Below are 17,944 nucleotides of genomic sequence, written 5' to 3'. Positions count from 1 at the left end.
GTAATGATTGTAAATGATATCCTGAGGGTTTGAAACCCCGGATTTGCACCCATAGTGCTATATTGAGGTGACTTGCACGCCGGATAGAGAGCGTGGGGTAGAGCACCATTGGGGATTGTGACTTGGTCCGTCCCGGTTGTTGATTTTACCGCGTATTTCGCTATGACTTGTTGTTTTTCACTAGAACTTGGGCTTATTGCCATATTTGGGGCTTATTGCCGACTGTTTGAACTCCCTATGAGCTATCATCACTGTTTTCCTCACTATTTGAAATATTATTTGAACTCAGTCCATTGTCATTACACTGTTTCATGAACTCAGCTATATTTTTACTCAACCTCGAGTTTTAACTGATATTTGAACTACTGTTTGAGCTGAGCATTATTGTTTCTTTACTGATGCCCGAGGGGCTTATGATTATTTTTGGACTGATTGAGGCCGAGGGCCATATGTGAGGATATGCTGAGTGATGTGAGGAGGCTTTCAAGCCTCGAGTGTATTGTGAGGAGGCTTTCAAGCCTCGAGTGTATTGTGAGGAGGCTTTCAGGCCTCGAGTGTACTGTGAGAAGGCTTTCAGGCCTCATGTTGATATGTACAGGCTTTCAGGCCTTATGATGATATAGCGCTTGGGCTGTAGGAGCCCCTCCGGAGTCTGCACACCCACAGTGAGCGCGGGTACCCATTTAGAATTGGACAGTGGTAACAATGACACTGTCATACGTGTTTTGGTCAGGTAACAATGACTGACCAGTCAGGTAACAATGACTGACCAGTGGTAACAATGGCACTGTAATACGCGTTTTGGTCAGGTAACAATGGCTGACCGGTCAGGTAACAATGACTGACTAGTAACGAAATTCATGCCCGAGGGGCGAACTTTTATGTGTTCATCTTGCATACTTATTTGCATTTTTACCTGCTATGCTGTGGTATTTGTGCCCGAGGGGCGGATTTTCTGTGCTAATCAGCACTAACTATTTGAAACAACTTTCGTAATTATTGAAAGGACCATTTTCAAAAGAGATTTGAACTGAGCTGAAACATTTCTAAAGAAGTTCTCTGATTTCACTGTTTTCTCGGAAATTGTACCCGGCTTCTGTATAGCCCATTGGTTGCTTTACGTGATTTCTTGCTGCTCAGTTATTATTTACTTCTATTACTCACTGAGTTGGAAGTACTCACTTTACTCCCTGCACCTCGCGTGTAGTTGCAGGTATCGTTCACCCGGTAGCGGGTTATTAGCGGATTGAAGGTATTGTTATCGTAGCTGAGCAAGGTGACCGCCAGCGTTCGCGGCATCGGATGTTGTCTTTTGTTACCAGAAATTTTACTAGTATATATTTATTGGCCTGTAGTTGTGTTAAGATTTTCTTTAGATGCTCGTGACTTGTGACACCCCGGTCGGGTTGTGTTGGGTTGTAAACACCGGTTATTATTGCCGTTAAGTTGTAATTAACTATTCATTTATGTCTAATAGTTGTTAAAGAGACGATTTGGGTTAGTTGGCTGGCCTTGTCTTCACGTGAGGCGCCATCACGACCGGGTTTGGAAATTGGGTCGTGACACTATTCTACAGATTTATGTTTTCAGTAGCATGACGGGCATATGTTTCTTCAAAATCAACCTATATGCAATGGAAGATCAATTTTAACTTAGTCTGTTATATATATAGTGACCCTAACATACATAAGAAATAATGAACTTGACAACAAACATGTACGGTAGAAGGTCATTTGGTATTAACGTATTTAAGTATTCTTCTTGGTAGTAATTGGTGGTACCATCTTCTGCTGAGTCAAACTGAAAAATATTTTGCTTTTACCATAAAACTTAGCAATCAACATTTTATTTAGTTGATCAACATATTCATTTCTGCTAGCTAAGACAGCTCTTTAATTTCTATCATGTAATTTGCACAAATTGCATTTTAAACTAACAATGAAAATATTTTCCTTATTAAATGCATTACTATTACCATTGGGGTTTATAACCAAGTGTTCTAGAAGAACCAAATCATCTTTTATTGGATGCTCTTCTTCGTTTCCGACACGAAGCAAGAAGTCACTGAATATTGGATCTGTTATTTCTTGTCATTTGAATATTTTTCATTTGAGGTCATAAGTATAATTTTGGCAAGCTAGCTTTTATAGTTTCTGCTTTGGTCAATTTTGGAACTATTGATCGTACTTAAGGAAATCACCTTCCAAACTATTACTTTTCCACCAAACGGTTCATCGATATCCAATATATCTCTAAAACTCTGGGCGATTGTTTCGATTGTTTGACACTTAGTCAAAAGCGCTTCATCCCATATTATCACATTTGCTTTCCTTATAAACTTAGTATTATTGCTCTTCTTTGATATATTTGTGATGGTTATTTCAATTATTTGAAGAGGTATATCAAATCTAAAGTGAGTTGTACGACCTCATAATAAAATCGTCGCCGGTACACCACTTGTTCTTATTGCTAATAAGATCATGCCTCTTGATCTGACATTTGCAATTTATGCATGACATAAGAATATTATTTCAATTCCTCCGGAGGAATCTACAAAGGATAATCCCGCTATACCAGAGTCATTTTTTTATAATATAGTTTTGAAAGCTTATTCTTGTCCAGTATTTAGCTTTGATTGTGTTTCCTCAAACACTTGTATGGCCTTCTTAATATTATACTAATTTTTTTACTTTGTGATCTATTTTTTTAATCTCTAACACTTTTTCTATGGAATTAATTTATGTACCCTAAGATCTTTTTTAAGTTGAGAAATAATTTTACTCATATGATGAATTTTAAAAATAATTGAATTGAATTATCTCGCTAAATAATTAATTGAAATTTGATTATTTGGTTTTAACATAAAATATAATTTATTTTCTGTTGATTTAGATTCTTAGTATAAGTTCATCTCATATTTGAATATTTAACCATAATTATATTTATTCACCATAAATTTTATTTTCAATGAGTAAAAGATTGATCTGACATTCCACTTTTAGATCTTTATCTCTTCTTTCTTTTCTCACACATTTATATTCTTAAAAATTTTCTTAGCTATTCTTTAATAATTTGCTATATATTTTTATATTACACGAAAAATTAATTTAAAAAAATAAGTATTTTAGTAGGAAAGTAGTTCAAATATAATATAATAATATATTATCGTGGGGATTTGTTCTCAATTTCAACACTTTATGCAGTCCGTTTAGCATTACTTTTTTTTTTGTATTGAATATTATAGAGTGATAAAGTATTGCCAATATAGAGGATTCTTATGAAAATAATTTTATTAAACCTTCCTACAAATTTTTAATAAGAATTCAAAAGACAAGATTGTATTAAATTTAAAATCTTAAATATTAAAAAAATTAACATAGAAGTTACTCTACTCCAAAAAAAAAAGTTATTACAGCTATGTCCTTTCCTTGTGAGTTCTTCTGTTTAATATTTTAGAGCTATTTTGTTCTATAAATATTATATTCATGCTTTTATAATAATATAGACTCTCTTTTTCTTAATGGATATGGACAATATAATACGTATTTAAATTAAATTAATAATAGAATTTTTTAAGAAGTATATCCTAAAAGTAATAGTATTCATGGCTAAAAATATGCCAATATCCCGAAAATAATTATATTAATAGAATTTCTAAAGGTAATCATGTAGGATTGCTAACATGCACGTAGTATTATATCCTAGAACTAATAGGATTACAAGGCTAATGTCTAGAATTTCAATTATGTCCTTTTACTGTGAGTTATTATGCTTAATATTAAAAGGTTATTTTTGTAATCTAACATTTTATTCATGCTTTTATAATAATATAGATAAATGCACGTTATATATTTAAAAAATATACATCTCATGTATGTTGTATATGCATTTCTTATAAATTAATACCATTATTGTAACGTCCAGGCCGGTCGTTTTGAGTTCTAGCACTCCGTTCAGCAGCCTGAGGCCATGAGCAGCTTCATTTCAGGCATTTTGACTTGTACACGTGGTCGGAATTAAGTTCCGGGAAGTTCAGAGTTCATTTGGGAAGAGAATTCTCATTTCAAAAGCTTAAAGTTGAAAGAATGAGCTAAGATTTGATTTTTAAGTAAACGACCTCGGAATCAGGATCTGAAGGTTCCAGCAGATTCGTATGATGATTTCGGACTTGGGCGTATGCACGGTTCGGGTTTTGGATAACCCGGGAGTGTTTTGGCGCCTATTGTGGAAGTTAGCATTTTAGAAGAAATTTCTTAAGTTTGGCTTGAAGTGCATTTCAGTGTTATCGATGTCCGTTTGGGATTCCGAGACTGTGAATAGTTCCGTATGGTGATTCTGAAGCTGGGGGCGCGATCGGAAGTAAATTCGGAGGTCCGTAGGTCATTTTGGAGCCATTTGGCTAAAGATAGAAATTTGAAGGTTTTTGAGAAGTTTGACCGGAAGTGGACTTTTTGATATCGGGGTCGGAATCCGATTCCGGAAGTTGCAGTAGGTCCGTAATGTCAAATGTGACTTGTGTACAAAATTTGAGATCAATCGGACGTGATTTGATAGGTTTCAACATCGAATGTAGAAGTTTGAAATTTCAAAGTTCATAAAGCTTGAATTGGAGTGTGAATCATGGTTTTAGTGTTGTTTGATATGATTTGAGGCCCCGAGCAAGTCCGTAATGTGTTATAGGACTTGTATGTGTGATTGGACGGGGCCCCGGAGGCCTCGGGTGTGTTTTGGGGTGGTTTCGGATCGATTTCGGAATTTTAAAAACAGCAGAAAATCTACTGCAGCTGTTGTTTGGACAGAAATGGTGCAATCGAGGAGGCTACTTTGGAAGCTTATATCTCGAAATCTATAAGTATTCTGAAAATTTGTAAAGCATAAAAGTTGTAGCCCTTGAATTATAGTTTCCACACAAAGAAACCGTTCATCATTTGGATATTTGTACAGAAAGTTATGGTCGATTGAACGAAGGCTGGTAAAGCTGTTTTGCAATTTTCCAAAAATTTCTGATGCGAGGAGCCTATTTTGGAAGCTTATATCTAGAAATCTATAAGGAATCCGAAAATGTGCAAAACACGAAAGTTGTAGCTCTTGCATTCTAGTTTTCAAAACATTAATCTGTTCATCATTTCGACATTCGTAAGGAAAGCTATGATCAATTGAATAAGGGCTAGTAAAGCTGTTTTAGTGGACTTTTAGTGACGACTTTTAGCGACGAAAATGGCCTTTAGTGACGGATGGGTAGAAGCATTTAATCACAAAGATCAGTCATTTTGCCATTTCGTTTTGGAATTTTTGGAGCTCGGTTCTTGGGCGATTTTGGGCGATTTTTGGAGCTTTTGAAGAGGGGGTTCCGTCATTTATCATGAGGTAAGTAATTTATGCTAGTTTTGAATTAAATACAAGGTTTATATTTGGATTTAGACATGAAAATTGGTAGAAAACTTAGGGTTTGAGGGAAAACCTAGAAAATTAGTATTCTTGAATTTTGACCACGATTTTGAGTATGGAATTAAGAGAAAATCATATATTTGAGTTCGTGAGTTCATGGGTAAACTTTATCTTCGAAAAATTTTGGATTCTGGGCACGTGGGCCCGAGGGGTTTTTGTCAACTTTTCGATCGGGGTTAGGAATCGTTATAAATTGGATTATAATGAGTACCTTAGCATATATTAATGGGTTTACATAATTATTGGCTAGTTTTGGAGCGTTGTGCATCGATTCGAGTCTTCGGAAGGGCGCGGAATGTCGGTTATGGATCTTCGGAGCAAGGTGAGTCTCCTTTCTAACTTTGTGAGGAGGAAATGTCCCCATAGGTGAATTAATTGGTTATGTGCTCCTATTTGTGGGGGCTACGTACGCACGAGGTGACGAGAGTCCGTGCGTAGCTACTATTATGCTATTGTCTGGGTAGCTAGGACCCAAAAGCATGAATACTTGGATTATTTGTAAACTCTTTGATAGCTTAAATTGCTTATATCACATGGAATTTGTAAAAGAATTTCTAAGGGATTTAACCTTACTTCTTGAAATTTGTTAAAAGAGAGTTGGATATATTATGATAAACACTCCCTGATAAGTTCTTACTTGATTGATTGAGCATGTATCTCTAGGTGTACCTGTGTCACATGTATGATTCGCGAGCAGGGTATGTGTTTATTTTATGTTGACCGCGTCGCATGATTAATTCGCGAGCGGGGAAATAGATGCATCTATAGGCGCGTCGTCGACCCTCGGCAAGTGCAGATTTATTTTCTGTTGGATCGGGCCGTCGCCTCGGTACTATTTGCGCATGATATTTCTTTATATATTGATGCATGAGAAATCTTAAATGATGACATTGCCTTTCATGGATTGGGATGAATTGATTAAAATGAAGAAAAGTAAATTCTTGAAAATCCATGTTAATTGTTAAAAGGTGTTTACTTGCTTTACAGCTTTGTGAATTAAAACTTGCTATATGAATTCATGACTTTCTCACACATTTAGTGTGTTATTATTATTGGACCGCTAGTGAGTGTCCATATCGACCATCTCGTCTCTACCCCTTCGAGGTTAGGCGGGATACTCACTGAGTACACGTTGATTACGTACTCATAATACACTTCTGTGCATTTTTGTTGCACATGTATATTTTACATTAGATAGCAGCATGGATGATTTGGGGACTAGGTGAGCTGCATTGTTCGAGGTGACCCGCAGCTAGTGTAGTTCCCTTCCAGTACTTTATTTATTTATTTCCTGTCCACTGTATTTCGGACAGACATTGTAATTTATTTTTCTTATCAGTAGTTGCTCATGCACTTGTGACACCGGGTTATGGGATGGTTTTTCGAAAGATGTGTGATAGTTATTTCTTAATTTGAATTGAAACAGAGATTGTTTTATATATGAAAAATGGAAGGAAAACTCTTAGATTTTCAAAGGTATTAAAAGAGAATTTAATTGATAATTTAGTTGGCTTGCCTGACAACGGTGTCCGACGCCATCACGACCCATAGTGGATTTGGGTCGTGACAATTATATATTGTATATATTGTATGCACAGCGGTATTAATTTATCAAAAGACCACTAGGATCAATTCGTCCACTTTCACCTCTAATAAGAGCATAGAGAGATTTGAATGCTAAATGAAACTTGGATAAGAGGATAAAGAGTGTGAAAAAATAAATAAGAATAAGAACCAATCCCATGATTTGTGTATTATGTTTACTCATTAATTATGTGCTTAATCTGTAAAAAGAATTGCTATTTATGGAATAAACAAAGAATGATGCCATTTTTTAAAATAATTCTTAGGAGATGCTCAACCGTATAAAAATCTCTTTTTTTTTTTGTTTCTCACCAGGTATCGGTACCCGCATTGGAGCCCGACTACATCCGGATTCACGCCGGGTAGGGCTCCATTTGGGGGGTAGCACTCTCTACCAAGGATTTTCCATACTCAAGGCTCAAACTCGAGACCTCTGATTAATGGAGGAGCAGTCTCATCCACTGCACTACATCCATTGTTGGTAGCTCAAAGATTTAGTTCCTTCTAAAAGTACATGCATTTGTAGATAATGCAGTAATTTTTTACTTTTCTTTATTTGCAAATGCTAGTTAGTGATGTTATAAACGTCAATACAACACAAGAGGGGGGGATGATTTGTGTGGTACCTAATTTTCGCGTTAGAAGAACCTGGTTCTTCTAAGTATTCTAACTACAGCAGTTTGCGGAATAATAAATACTGAAAGTAAAGTGCACAGAGATTTTTACTTGGAAAACACCTGGCTCAAAAGGTGAAAAAACCACGACCTACTACTCAGTAGGATTTTCCCAAACTCCACTAAAATCACTGAGCCAAAAACTGCATTTACAAAACTCTTTGTAAACCTAAGGATTAACTCTAGTCCCAGTGTAGCACACAGCCTCAACTGTTGCGACACTTTCAAGTTAGCTCTAACTTGAATACTCAGAGTACCTAATACAATTGCTTCTAAGAAAGCTGAAAGGTACAATATGAAAACTTACTACAATTGAACTAGACATAGATAAACACAATGATGAAACTGGTTCTTCTATCTTAGTTCATGTAGCTTCAGACGTGCACACTTGTATCTCGCATATGTTGCTTGCAAATCAGACTTGATCTTTTTGCTCTCAAATATGCTTAACTTCTGCTTATGTGCATTTTTTGTAAAAGAGAACAATCGTTATATTTATAGAGTTAGTAATCAAAGTTTGATAAGAACTTGAATTGTGGATCCTTTGACAATTCGAGTCCAAGAACAACTCTAACTCCTAATCCATATTCTTGATCCGGATGTAATTCTCTTTTCATAAGGAGACTTCAACTCCTTATCCTATATGCAATCTTTTCGATCGGTTCAGAAGATATTCATCAAGATATTGCTGCTTGATCTCAAGGACTTATCTTCTTCCATGTGTATGGGCCATAACAACTGTGTCTCCTTAGATGAACCTGGTCTTTCACTGAGTTCGTTTGTCATTCTTCAAAACTTCAACTGATCTTGGGCCAACAGTTAGTATTTTAAATATAATATCTCTATTAATTGTTACTTAAATTTTATTGTATCGTATAGTTAAATTCGTCATTATGTAACAATGAAAAGTAAAACTTTAAGTAATGATCGATTTGGTGTGATCGCGTCGTTACCTTATTTTTTTCCCCTCTCATTTTGGCCTTCCTTATTATTAAGTAAGCTTATTTGATCCTTTACCTACCTATTTATATAATAATTCTATCTTGAACCCTATTTTTCTTTATAATATTATAAGTTTATTCTTTATATTGTTAGTGTAAGATATCATAAAATAACGATAAACGATACAATCTATTCAATACGTTTTATTCATCAAAACAATACAATATACAATACGATATATTATGAAACAATATACCACAACATTCAAACAAGTTGTAATTGTTCAGTTTCAATAACATTTGTCTAAGCAAAGTTTGGATCACAAATTTTCCATTGAAAAATATATTCAGCACTACTCCCTTGTTAACAATGTAATCAAATGGAACATATGATATAAAATGTAAAGGCCTTGAGGCAAAGTCCATGTAAGGATGAATGTGATTCAAGGAATATGAATTTGGGTGCAAAAGTGGTCCATCCTTAACCCGTTGAATGGATGGTAATCTTTTTACTGTATTAAAAAAGAAAAGTTCATTTTATGTCCTTTCTTTCTCTTCAACCGATAAAACAGTAAAAATAGCATGGTCTAGCCAGTTTTTGGACTGGTCATTCAAAATTAGCCAACGTTTACCAAGTCAATGAAAAATAGCTACTATTTTACTGCAACATAGACCGGTCCAGCATAATATACTGGAGTTCAGTGCACCTGTGTATGAACTTCAGAAACTTGAGAGGATCGACGAAGCTGAGAGCGGGATCCAGAATTTGAAGCTTATGGAACTGCTTATTCACAAAGCCTTATTTTAGGTAGGCAGCTTGCTTCTATGGCTCATGTATGAACAGCAAAACTCATGCATATTGACCTGGGATATGCTGGAACTCCAACACACGGAAAGTTCCAGCATAATATACTGGATATTCGAGCACTTGTGTATGAACTTCCAGCATATTATACTGGACCGGTATACTTTGCTGGAACTCCAGTATATTATGGTAGAGTTCTAGTGTACTTATGCTGGAACTCCATCATATTATGCTGGAACTCCATCATATTATGCTGGAGTTTTAGCATAGTTATCCTGGAACTCCAGTATAATATGCTGGAGTTCAAATATACTTATGTTGGAGCTCCAGCATAATATACCGGCGTATTTTCCGGGTTTTGAACAGTGTTTTTGCTCAGATTTATCTTTACATGAAAAGTGGCTAAATTTTGATTACTTTTGAAACTGGGCTATTTTTGAACAACCACTTGTAAATCTGGCTATTTTTGAATTTCTCCCGATAAAACAAGTTATGGCAATGTGTAATGGCACCAAGCACTTTAGTCCAGTCTCTCTTTCTCTCAATTCATAGATATAAGTGGTGTTACAACTTGCAAAAATTGTCTAAGCCCATTTAACTCCATATTGCTCTGTTTTAAGTTTTGAAAATACGGAGAATATTATAGAAAACATATATGCTAATCTCTTTTCATATTCCTACACTAGTACTTCTAAAATGGCCCTAACATTAGTACGTCTCAAGTACTCAAATTTTTTGTATGCACTTAAGAGGGTTTCATCTAAAGTGTCTAACATCAGATAAAATTCGTAACTTTATCTGAAGTTGTATTTGTTTGATTAAAAAGTGTTAGACCCTTTTAGTTAAATCAATTCAATAAAAAGATTTGGAGCTAATCTTAGCCAAAAATAATTAATTCTAGATCTGAGATAAATCATAGGAATAAATAAGTACAACTAAACATAAATTTTGATTACAACAACGATTGACTCTCACAATGTAAGAAATGGATAATTGCTCCAACAATACCAAATGATAATGAAGAATACATAAAGGAAAAGAATCACTGTGCTCAAACAAGACCGCCCTCTGTCCTTATGATAAAATAGAATTAAAGGTGCATATCGAGATTCTAAGCACTCTTCTCCTTTCTCGGTTGGGAGCCTGAGGTTTTTTGGAGCTTTTTTATCTTTCTAGGGATGTCTCCCTTTTTGTGTATCTATGCCCCCCCCCCCATCACACTTTCTCGTGATATTTATACCAAACACTATCCTTAGCGGACCGAATTGAGTGCTCGACCTCGACCGCAGCTAAATCGCTTGCCGGTATATCGCTTCCTACACGCGACTTCGGCTTGGTTGTTTGTTGGTTGCTCTTCCTTAGGTAGAATTTCTTTGATCATATTTTGACTCATACAGTTAGTCCTTCCGCCCATTGGGGTCGCCTTTGGGCGAACTCGATGGGCGGACTTCGCCAGTTGTGCCTTTTGAGAAATCTGAGCACATTGGCCGAAGAGTGACCCTTCATAGCGAGATGACGTCAATCTGTCATGCGTCATTATGGCGCACGTTGCCTATAAGTTGCGTCGTTTCCCGTGCCTCATCTGCTTTGGAATTAATGTGGCGGCGTTCGGTTTTCCCGCTCAGGATGTTTGTATTCTTATAAATAGAGGAGAGAACTCTTCATTTGGGGTTGCTGTGTTTTCTACATGTTATTCAAAAGACTCCAGGCTTATCTTTCCTCCTTCCTCAGATTCTTACGTTTCCATCTTTCTTCTTCCGAAGTTCCTTGCCATTATTACTCCCTTTATCCTAGCTCCTATTACCTACATAACTGAAGAAACATGGCTACTGCACCTTCTACTTCCGATAGAATCGCCTGTGCCGTTGCATCGGAAACGAATGTGCCCTCCCATGAAGAAGGGACGGCCATCGTGGAAGATGAAAATTTTCCCACCGTAGATGAGATAATTCCACGCTCGGGGAAAGCCAGGATTGATTTCAAAACCTGATGCCGATCCTGAGCCCGTTGTTTCCGTAACGGACGCTACGACACTTGATGCGCTTAAAGCCAAGTGGAGGATTCCTGATCATGTTGAACTCGTTCCCGCGGATAGTGACGTCGTGCAGGTACATCGCCCGGGGTACTGCGCGTTTTATACGTACTCGTTTGTCATCGGTTACACATTTCTCCTTCCTTACCTGGTGGAAGACTTTTGTCGTTATTATGGGGTGTGCCCGACTCAGCTTTCCCCATATATATATAAATTTTTCCTCATGTTCGCCAAGTACGTAGAACTGGCTAGCCGAGGGATTTCTCTTAGCCACTTGCTTCACCTCTTTATACCCAACTTTTACAGGGGTACTATGATATATCTTCGTTACCGTGGTACCAAGGGATTGGTGGTGAAGATGGACGACCAGACCAATCACCACTTTTAGGAGAGCTTCTTCTTTGTGAGGACGAAGCATGTGGTGTCGAATCCCAACGGATTTCCTGAGCAGGGAATTTTGCTCGTAAGTGTCTTTTTTGTAGATATATATTTATATATATATATATATATATATTTTTGAAAGCGGCTTCTCGTTGTCTCCTTCCGATGAACTGATCGTTCTTCTTCCTTCTATTTCACAGCCGAGAAGGCACCTTCCCTTCTAGTCGCTGATATTCGTGAGTGGGTGAGCCAGGTTTTTCCCTATACGATGGGGATTCGTGAATGTTCGTTGCTTCACGAGAGATTCGGGCATAGGCCTTCAATTGGTGAGTCATCTCGTCTTGCTTTTAGTTGTTTTGCCCTTTGCTTTATGTTTTCCTCTTTGGTTTAAACTTCCTTCTTTGGTAGGTCAACGGGGCACGAGGAGGGCGAGGGCTCTCGTGCCTGCTATTCGTCAGTTGAGTCTCTCGACCGGACCTACACCGATTACGGCTGCTCGTGAGAGCGTTCAGACAGTCGCTGTTTTACAGACTACGGCCCCTCCCGTGCTCGACCATCGTGAGGATTTTCATCAGGCTGAGGCTTCAATTCCCGTGGTTCATTTGGTGGAAGATTCGTCTTAGGACGATGGTGAAGAGGCTCCGCTAAAGAGGTGAAGAATAAGCGTCGATGGGGTACCCAGGACCGGGGGGCCTTCGAAGATCGAACCCATGTTGGTAGTGCTTGAGTCTGTTTGGTGATGCCACTTTAGGTGAGGAGACCGTATCCCCCTAGGGCATGGAGGTGGTGCCCGTTTTCGGCGTGGAAGAATCTACCATGGTAGAGGGGCAGAACTCGGAGGCTGCTGTGATTATTCCGTGTGGTCCATCGACTTCGCAATAGGCCTTCGCTCCCTCTTCGGCCAGCGAAAGGGCAAAGGGCGTAGTCATAGATGACTACGAATTCGGTTCGGATATTGACCCCGATGACACAAGCATGTTTGAGGCGGGATTCACTCGGGTGGAGGCGGGTACGGATGATTCCTCCCTCGTGATCGAGATTGCCCCCGAGTGTGACTTGTTGGAGGACACGGTGAGCCTAGTGCCTCAATTTGCCCTTCTTTGCTCCATTTCTGAAAGTAGGTCCCATAAGGAGATCAGTGATGTCGGCCTATCACGGGGCATAGCCGAAATGGCTTTGAGGGTGAGTCTATTGCTTTCTTCGTTTTATGTCTCCTACTCTTGTTAATTTTCTCTTTATGTTCTCTTTTCTTTCTTCGGACCTTTATTTTGGAGACGGAGAGTAACTGCCGCGAGGAGAGGCGGACTGTCATTTCTCAGAATATGGTTTCAAAATACCACCGATTCCGTGATAAGTGTCGTGAGATGCATGCACGACTCAGGGCGGGCGGCAATCCTCAGTCCCTTCGGGAGGAGTTGGAACGGAAGGATGAGGACCTGATGCGGTCCATGAGCAGATGCAGCGAACTCGAAGGGCTACTTAAGGCTAAGGAAGAAGAGCTCGAGGTGGGCAAAGGTGCTGCAGTGAGTGTGTTGAGCTTCAGGAAAAGGTAGTGGCCCTGCAGGCGGAGCTTGAGCAAAGTGATATTAGGGTCGCTAGTTTAGGTGTTGAGTTGGCGGAGAAGGCGACCGAATTGGAAGGAAGGCGACCGAGCTGGAGAGGGTTGAAGGAGCCTGTGTAGCAGCCTTGGTAAAGGCTGCGGCGCTGGAAGGTATTATCCGCATTCTCCGGTCCGAACGTGCCACTGAGATGGAGACGGACGTTCTGAGGGAGGCGCGGCTTGATGAGCCGATTGGCGAGCTTGAGAGAGATGTCTCGAGCCTGGGTGATCAAGTTACTGCTCTTGAGGCGGAGAAGGTGCAATTGTTGGCTTCGACTCCTGCGTCTGCCTCTGTAGACGTTCCTCGCCCTTTGTACGAGATGTGGGTTCATGCTGAGGTTGAGCGGGATATATAAGGTCTTTTTGGCAGCGGGGAATGTCTCTGAGGTTTCTTTCAAAGAGGCTCGAGCTAAAGCGCGCGAGGCCCGACTTGCTTGTGGTTATGATCCTGTGATGCCGGAGGTCGGTGGAGTTGATGAGGCTGAGGCCAGGCTTGCCTTTGATGAGGAACACTCTGATGGCGAGGGTGATGGTGGAGGTGAAGCTGCTGAACCAAGAGGAGGGAGAGATGACGGCGTGGACGGGGATAATACCGAATGAAGCTCTTGTATATTTGTTTTTCTCCTCTACTTAGTTGGTTGGGTGGGGGCCCCCTTTTTGGTCCTTTGTAGGACGCTATTTTTTTCTTTAAATAAAATAGTTGGTTTGCCCTTGATTGTATGCCTTTACACCCCCCCCCCCCTTTTTCTTTTCGAATTTCTTGAATTTTCTCGTAATAAGTCCCTGGTTTTTGGTAGTTAACTCGAGCGAGGTCAGATTTGACATGCTAATTCGAGCAAGGTCGAGTTTTGGCTTGTTAGTTCGAGTGAGGTCGAATTTGACCTGCTAATTCGAGCGGGGTCGAATTTGACCTGCTAATTCGAGCGAGGTCGAATTTGACCTGTTAATTAGAGCGAGGTCGAATTTTGTCTTGTTAATTCTAGCGGGGTCAAATTTTATCTTGTCAATTCGAGCGAGGTCGAATTTTGTATTGTCAACTCGAGCGAGGTCGAATTTTGTCTGCTAATTCGAGCGGGGTCGAATTTAGACTTAGAAAATAGTTCAGGTGAGACTGAATGCATATTTCCTTTGCGTTGGCGTGGTTATGTACATTTGGCATCGTGTAGGAATGTCATACTGCTTTGTTTATTCATTGGAGAATATTACATGTTTCCGCTTGATCCGTGCGTACATTCGAGGAGTCCCAGTTTGTCTAGTCCCTTCATCGCTCGGCTTAGAGATGTAATCGATTGGCGGGGCGATGAAAGTCTTGCTCAAGCTTCAGGACATCTTAATGTACGGACGAGATCAAATTTTAGCTAGTTGTACAGTCGCATAGTTGCTTTGGAGAATGCGTAGGTGAGTTTTAAGCACTTGTGTTCTATCTGCATGTTAGAGAGATTTGTATGTTTTTCGGGCCGGTGACTCGCTCCCAGTCTACACAGGTCTTTTCCCTTTATGGCGTTAAGCATCGACTCGTTGGGGGGGGGGGGGGGATTTTACTCGGCCGTTACCTGCAGGATGGTACGATACGGAATGTTTTCCTGGTGCATTGTTTTGATGGTATTTGTTCCTTGTTCGCGCATCTGGGAGAACGTTCCTGTTCCATGCTCAAACAAAAGAACAATAACAAGTTAAACCCAAACGAAATCACTTGTTACCTTGACGTGATTGGTTGGCGCGGGGAGAGATGCATTGTATAACGACTGCTTTTGCCCCGTACTCGAATGCTGGCTTTAGATTTTGATCTCAGCCGTGTGCTTAGCTTCACTGTTATTCGAGTTTGGGCATCTTATGGGCTGGCAACTTATTTTGCCCATTGGGATCTCGAGTTCGAGTCCTGGTCCGATCTAGTCCTAGTTGCACAAGAATAAGGGAAACATAAGTTATACTCTGTATGTACGGGCAGGACAAACTTGTTATTTCAAAGAATTACACAATAGGCTATCGTCCCTTCCAAAAGAGAGGGGGCAGTGTGCACAAAGTATAGTATCTAACGTAAATATAGCTAGTAGGATTGTGGACGTGCTCGGTGCGTAGTGTCCATAATCCTACTTCGACAACTCATACTCACGACGTACCAAACCCATCACTACAACAAGACGTATAGATATCAAACATAACGTAACTTTCATACAAAGATCTGACCTTGGTTGGTTTGGTTATTTCAAAAGCTTGCCTGCAAATTTTTCAAGTTGGTGTTTGTAATGAGGGGGTGAGGCTATGACAGCCAGGAAGTGGAACTTTGACTGACATTAGATCTAGAGGAAACTAAAATTTTGGCGAGAAAAATTCCTCACAGACGGCGCCAAATTGTTTGACTAAAAAGTGTTAGGCCCTTTTAGTTAAACCAATTCAATAAAAAGATTTGGGGCAAATCTTAGCCAAAGATAATTAATTCTAGATCTGAGATAAATGATAGGAATAAATAAGCACAACTAAACATAAATTTTGATTACAACAGCGATTGACTCTCACAATGTAAAAAATGGATAATTGCTCCAACAATACCAAATGATAATGAAGAATACATAAAGGAAAAGAATCATCATGCTCAAACAAGACCGCCCTCTGTCCTTATGATAAAATAGAATTAAGGTGTATATCGATATTCTAAGCACTCGTCTCCTTTCTCGGTTGGGAGCTTGAGATTTTTTAGAGCTTCTTTTATCTTTCTAGTGATGTCTCCCTATTTGTGTTTTTATGCCCCCCCCCCCCCCCCTTTATATCACACTTTCTTATGATATTTATACCAAACACTTTCCTTACCCAGCGGTCCTTATTCGGAGTACCTAAGCCCTTTTCATAGAATATTCCTCTAGAATATCTAAGTGTTGAACTGGCCGTGCGGACCGAATTGAGTGCTCGACCTCGATTGTAGCTAAATCGCTTGCCCGCATATCGCTTCCTACACGCGACTTCGGCTTGGTTGCTTTTTGGTTGCTCTTCCTTAGATATAATTCCTTTGATCACATTTTGACCAGTATTCATAACGGGTAAGATTGCAAAAAGAATGAAGTTAGAGTGCAACTCCAATAGTAACCCCAAAATCGGATATTTGTGCATTTCCCCCAGTAACTTGTACTTAACTCCTTATTGAAGAATCAACTTAAACAATCACTCATTCAACTATTTAAGCTAAAAATAATCAGTGAATATATAATATACATAATTGTCTATAATTAATCTATAACCTAGGGGTGGCAACGGGCAGGCCGTTCCGGATATGAGCGGGTCGAAAATGAATATTTAAAAAAAAAAGAGGATAAATTATCTGACCCAACCCATATTTAATACGGAAAACGAGTTATCCGGCAGATAATATGGATATATAATATGGATATCCATATTATCCACGACTTCACTATAATTACTTTTGGGAGAATTACTAGTTTTTCAAACTTGAGGAGCTCCCAATATGAGGCTTTACAAATGTAAAAGTTAAACCTATTAGTTATCCATCGGTTATCTATTTTCTAATTGTACAATATGGTTCTTATCCATATTCGATCTATTTTTAAAAAAATTATTATCTAACCAATTTTTAAATGAATAATCACCTCTAGTATAATCTCGTTAAGTCTCACAGTTGCTGGGCTGCAAAGCCCATTGGAAGTTTTTGGACTGATCCGTTGAAGTAGTCCATCAAAACTCAGATAGGGTCCCACATTTCCACCTCCGCAAGTATAGAAGCAAAGAACCTTGGAGAAGGGGCCAAATCTCAAACACAAACCTTTATAATTCCCCTTTCATCAATCTCTCCATAAAAACCCTAAACCTCAACAATTAGCAAATAATTTGATCTTCAATTCAATGGGATTTTTCAAAAGCACATTCTCGTTCGTTGTGGGTACGGGTTTCGGAGTGTACTTGGCTCAAAACTACAACGTCCCCAATATCCAGAAGCTCGTCAACACTGGCCTTGTCATCGCCAAGCATCTTGAAGAGAATTATCGTAAACCCAAAAAGAGGGCAGATGATGAAGATTTGTAAGCGGTTCTTTACGGCGTCGTTTTTTAATTACACAGGTGCTTAGTATTTTGACTTTTTAACTATTGTAACATCTATGGCTGGGATTGGGAAGGGGTTAGCAAATTAGATTCTTTTTTGGAGGATTTAGTTTTGGAAATTTGAAGAATTTGCTGAATTTTTATTGTTTTTGTTTATACGATTCATCAATGAAATTTGAAAGGAACTTTTCTTTTCAATTGTTTTGGTTTAGCCAGTTGTGAGTTGGAGTTGATTTCCTGTTATTACTTTTAATATGTGCATTTAAAAGATTAATTTGAGAAATGAAGTAGGCCGAATTGTGATGAATAGATATATACGTTCCGGATTAATTTGAGATTGAGGCGTAGTTGATTAATATTTTTAAAGTGTTAAATGTTAAGGGAGAATAAATTTAAGATGGGGATTGTGAATGATTAATCAGTCCAATGG

At 38.9% G+C, this 17,944-nt stretch overlaps 1 protein-coding gene across 1 annotated transcript; it reads left to right on the top strand.

Moving 5' to 3' along the window:
* The first annotated feature begins 17,193 nt into the window (after window positions 1-17,193).
* LOC109216820 lies at window positions 17,194-17,725 on the top strand. Its single transcript, XM_019381017.1, has one exon. It carries the CDS (start codon window positions 17,318-17,320, stop codon window positions 17,495-17,497), a length of 180 nt encoding a protein of 59 aa, XP_019236562.1. The 5' UTR covers window positions 17,194-17,317; the 3' UTR covers window positions 17,498-17,725.
* The last annotated feature ends 219 nt before the right edge of the window (window positions 17,726-17,944 follow it).

The sequence above is a fragment of the Nicotiana attenuata genome, unplaced genomic scaffold, assembly GCF_001879085.1.
Source record: "Nicotiana attenuata strain UT unplaced genomic scaffold, NIATTr2, whole genome shotgun sequence".
In the NCBI taxonomy this organism is placed as follows: domain Eukaryota; kingdom Viridiplantae; phylum Streptophyta; class Magnoliopsida; order Solanales; family Solanaceae; genus Nicotiana; species Nicotiana attenuata.
The sequence above is the reverse complement of the archived record's forward strand: the minus strand, read 5'-3'. Positions and strand labels throughout refer to the sequence as shown.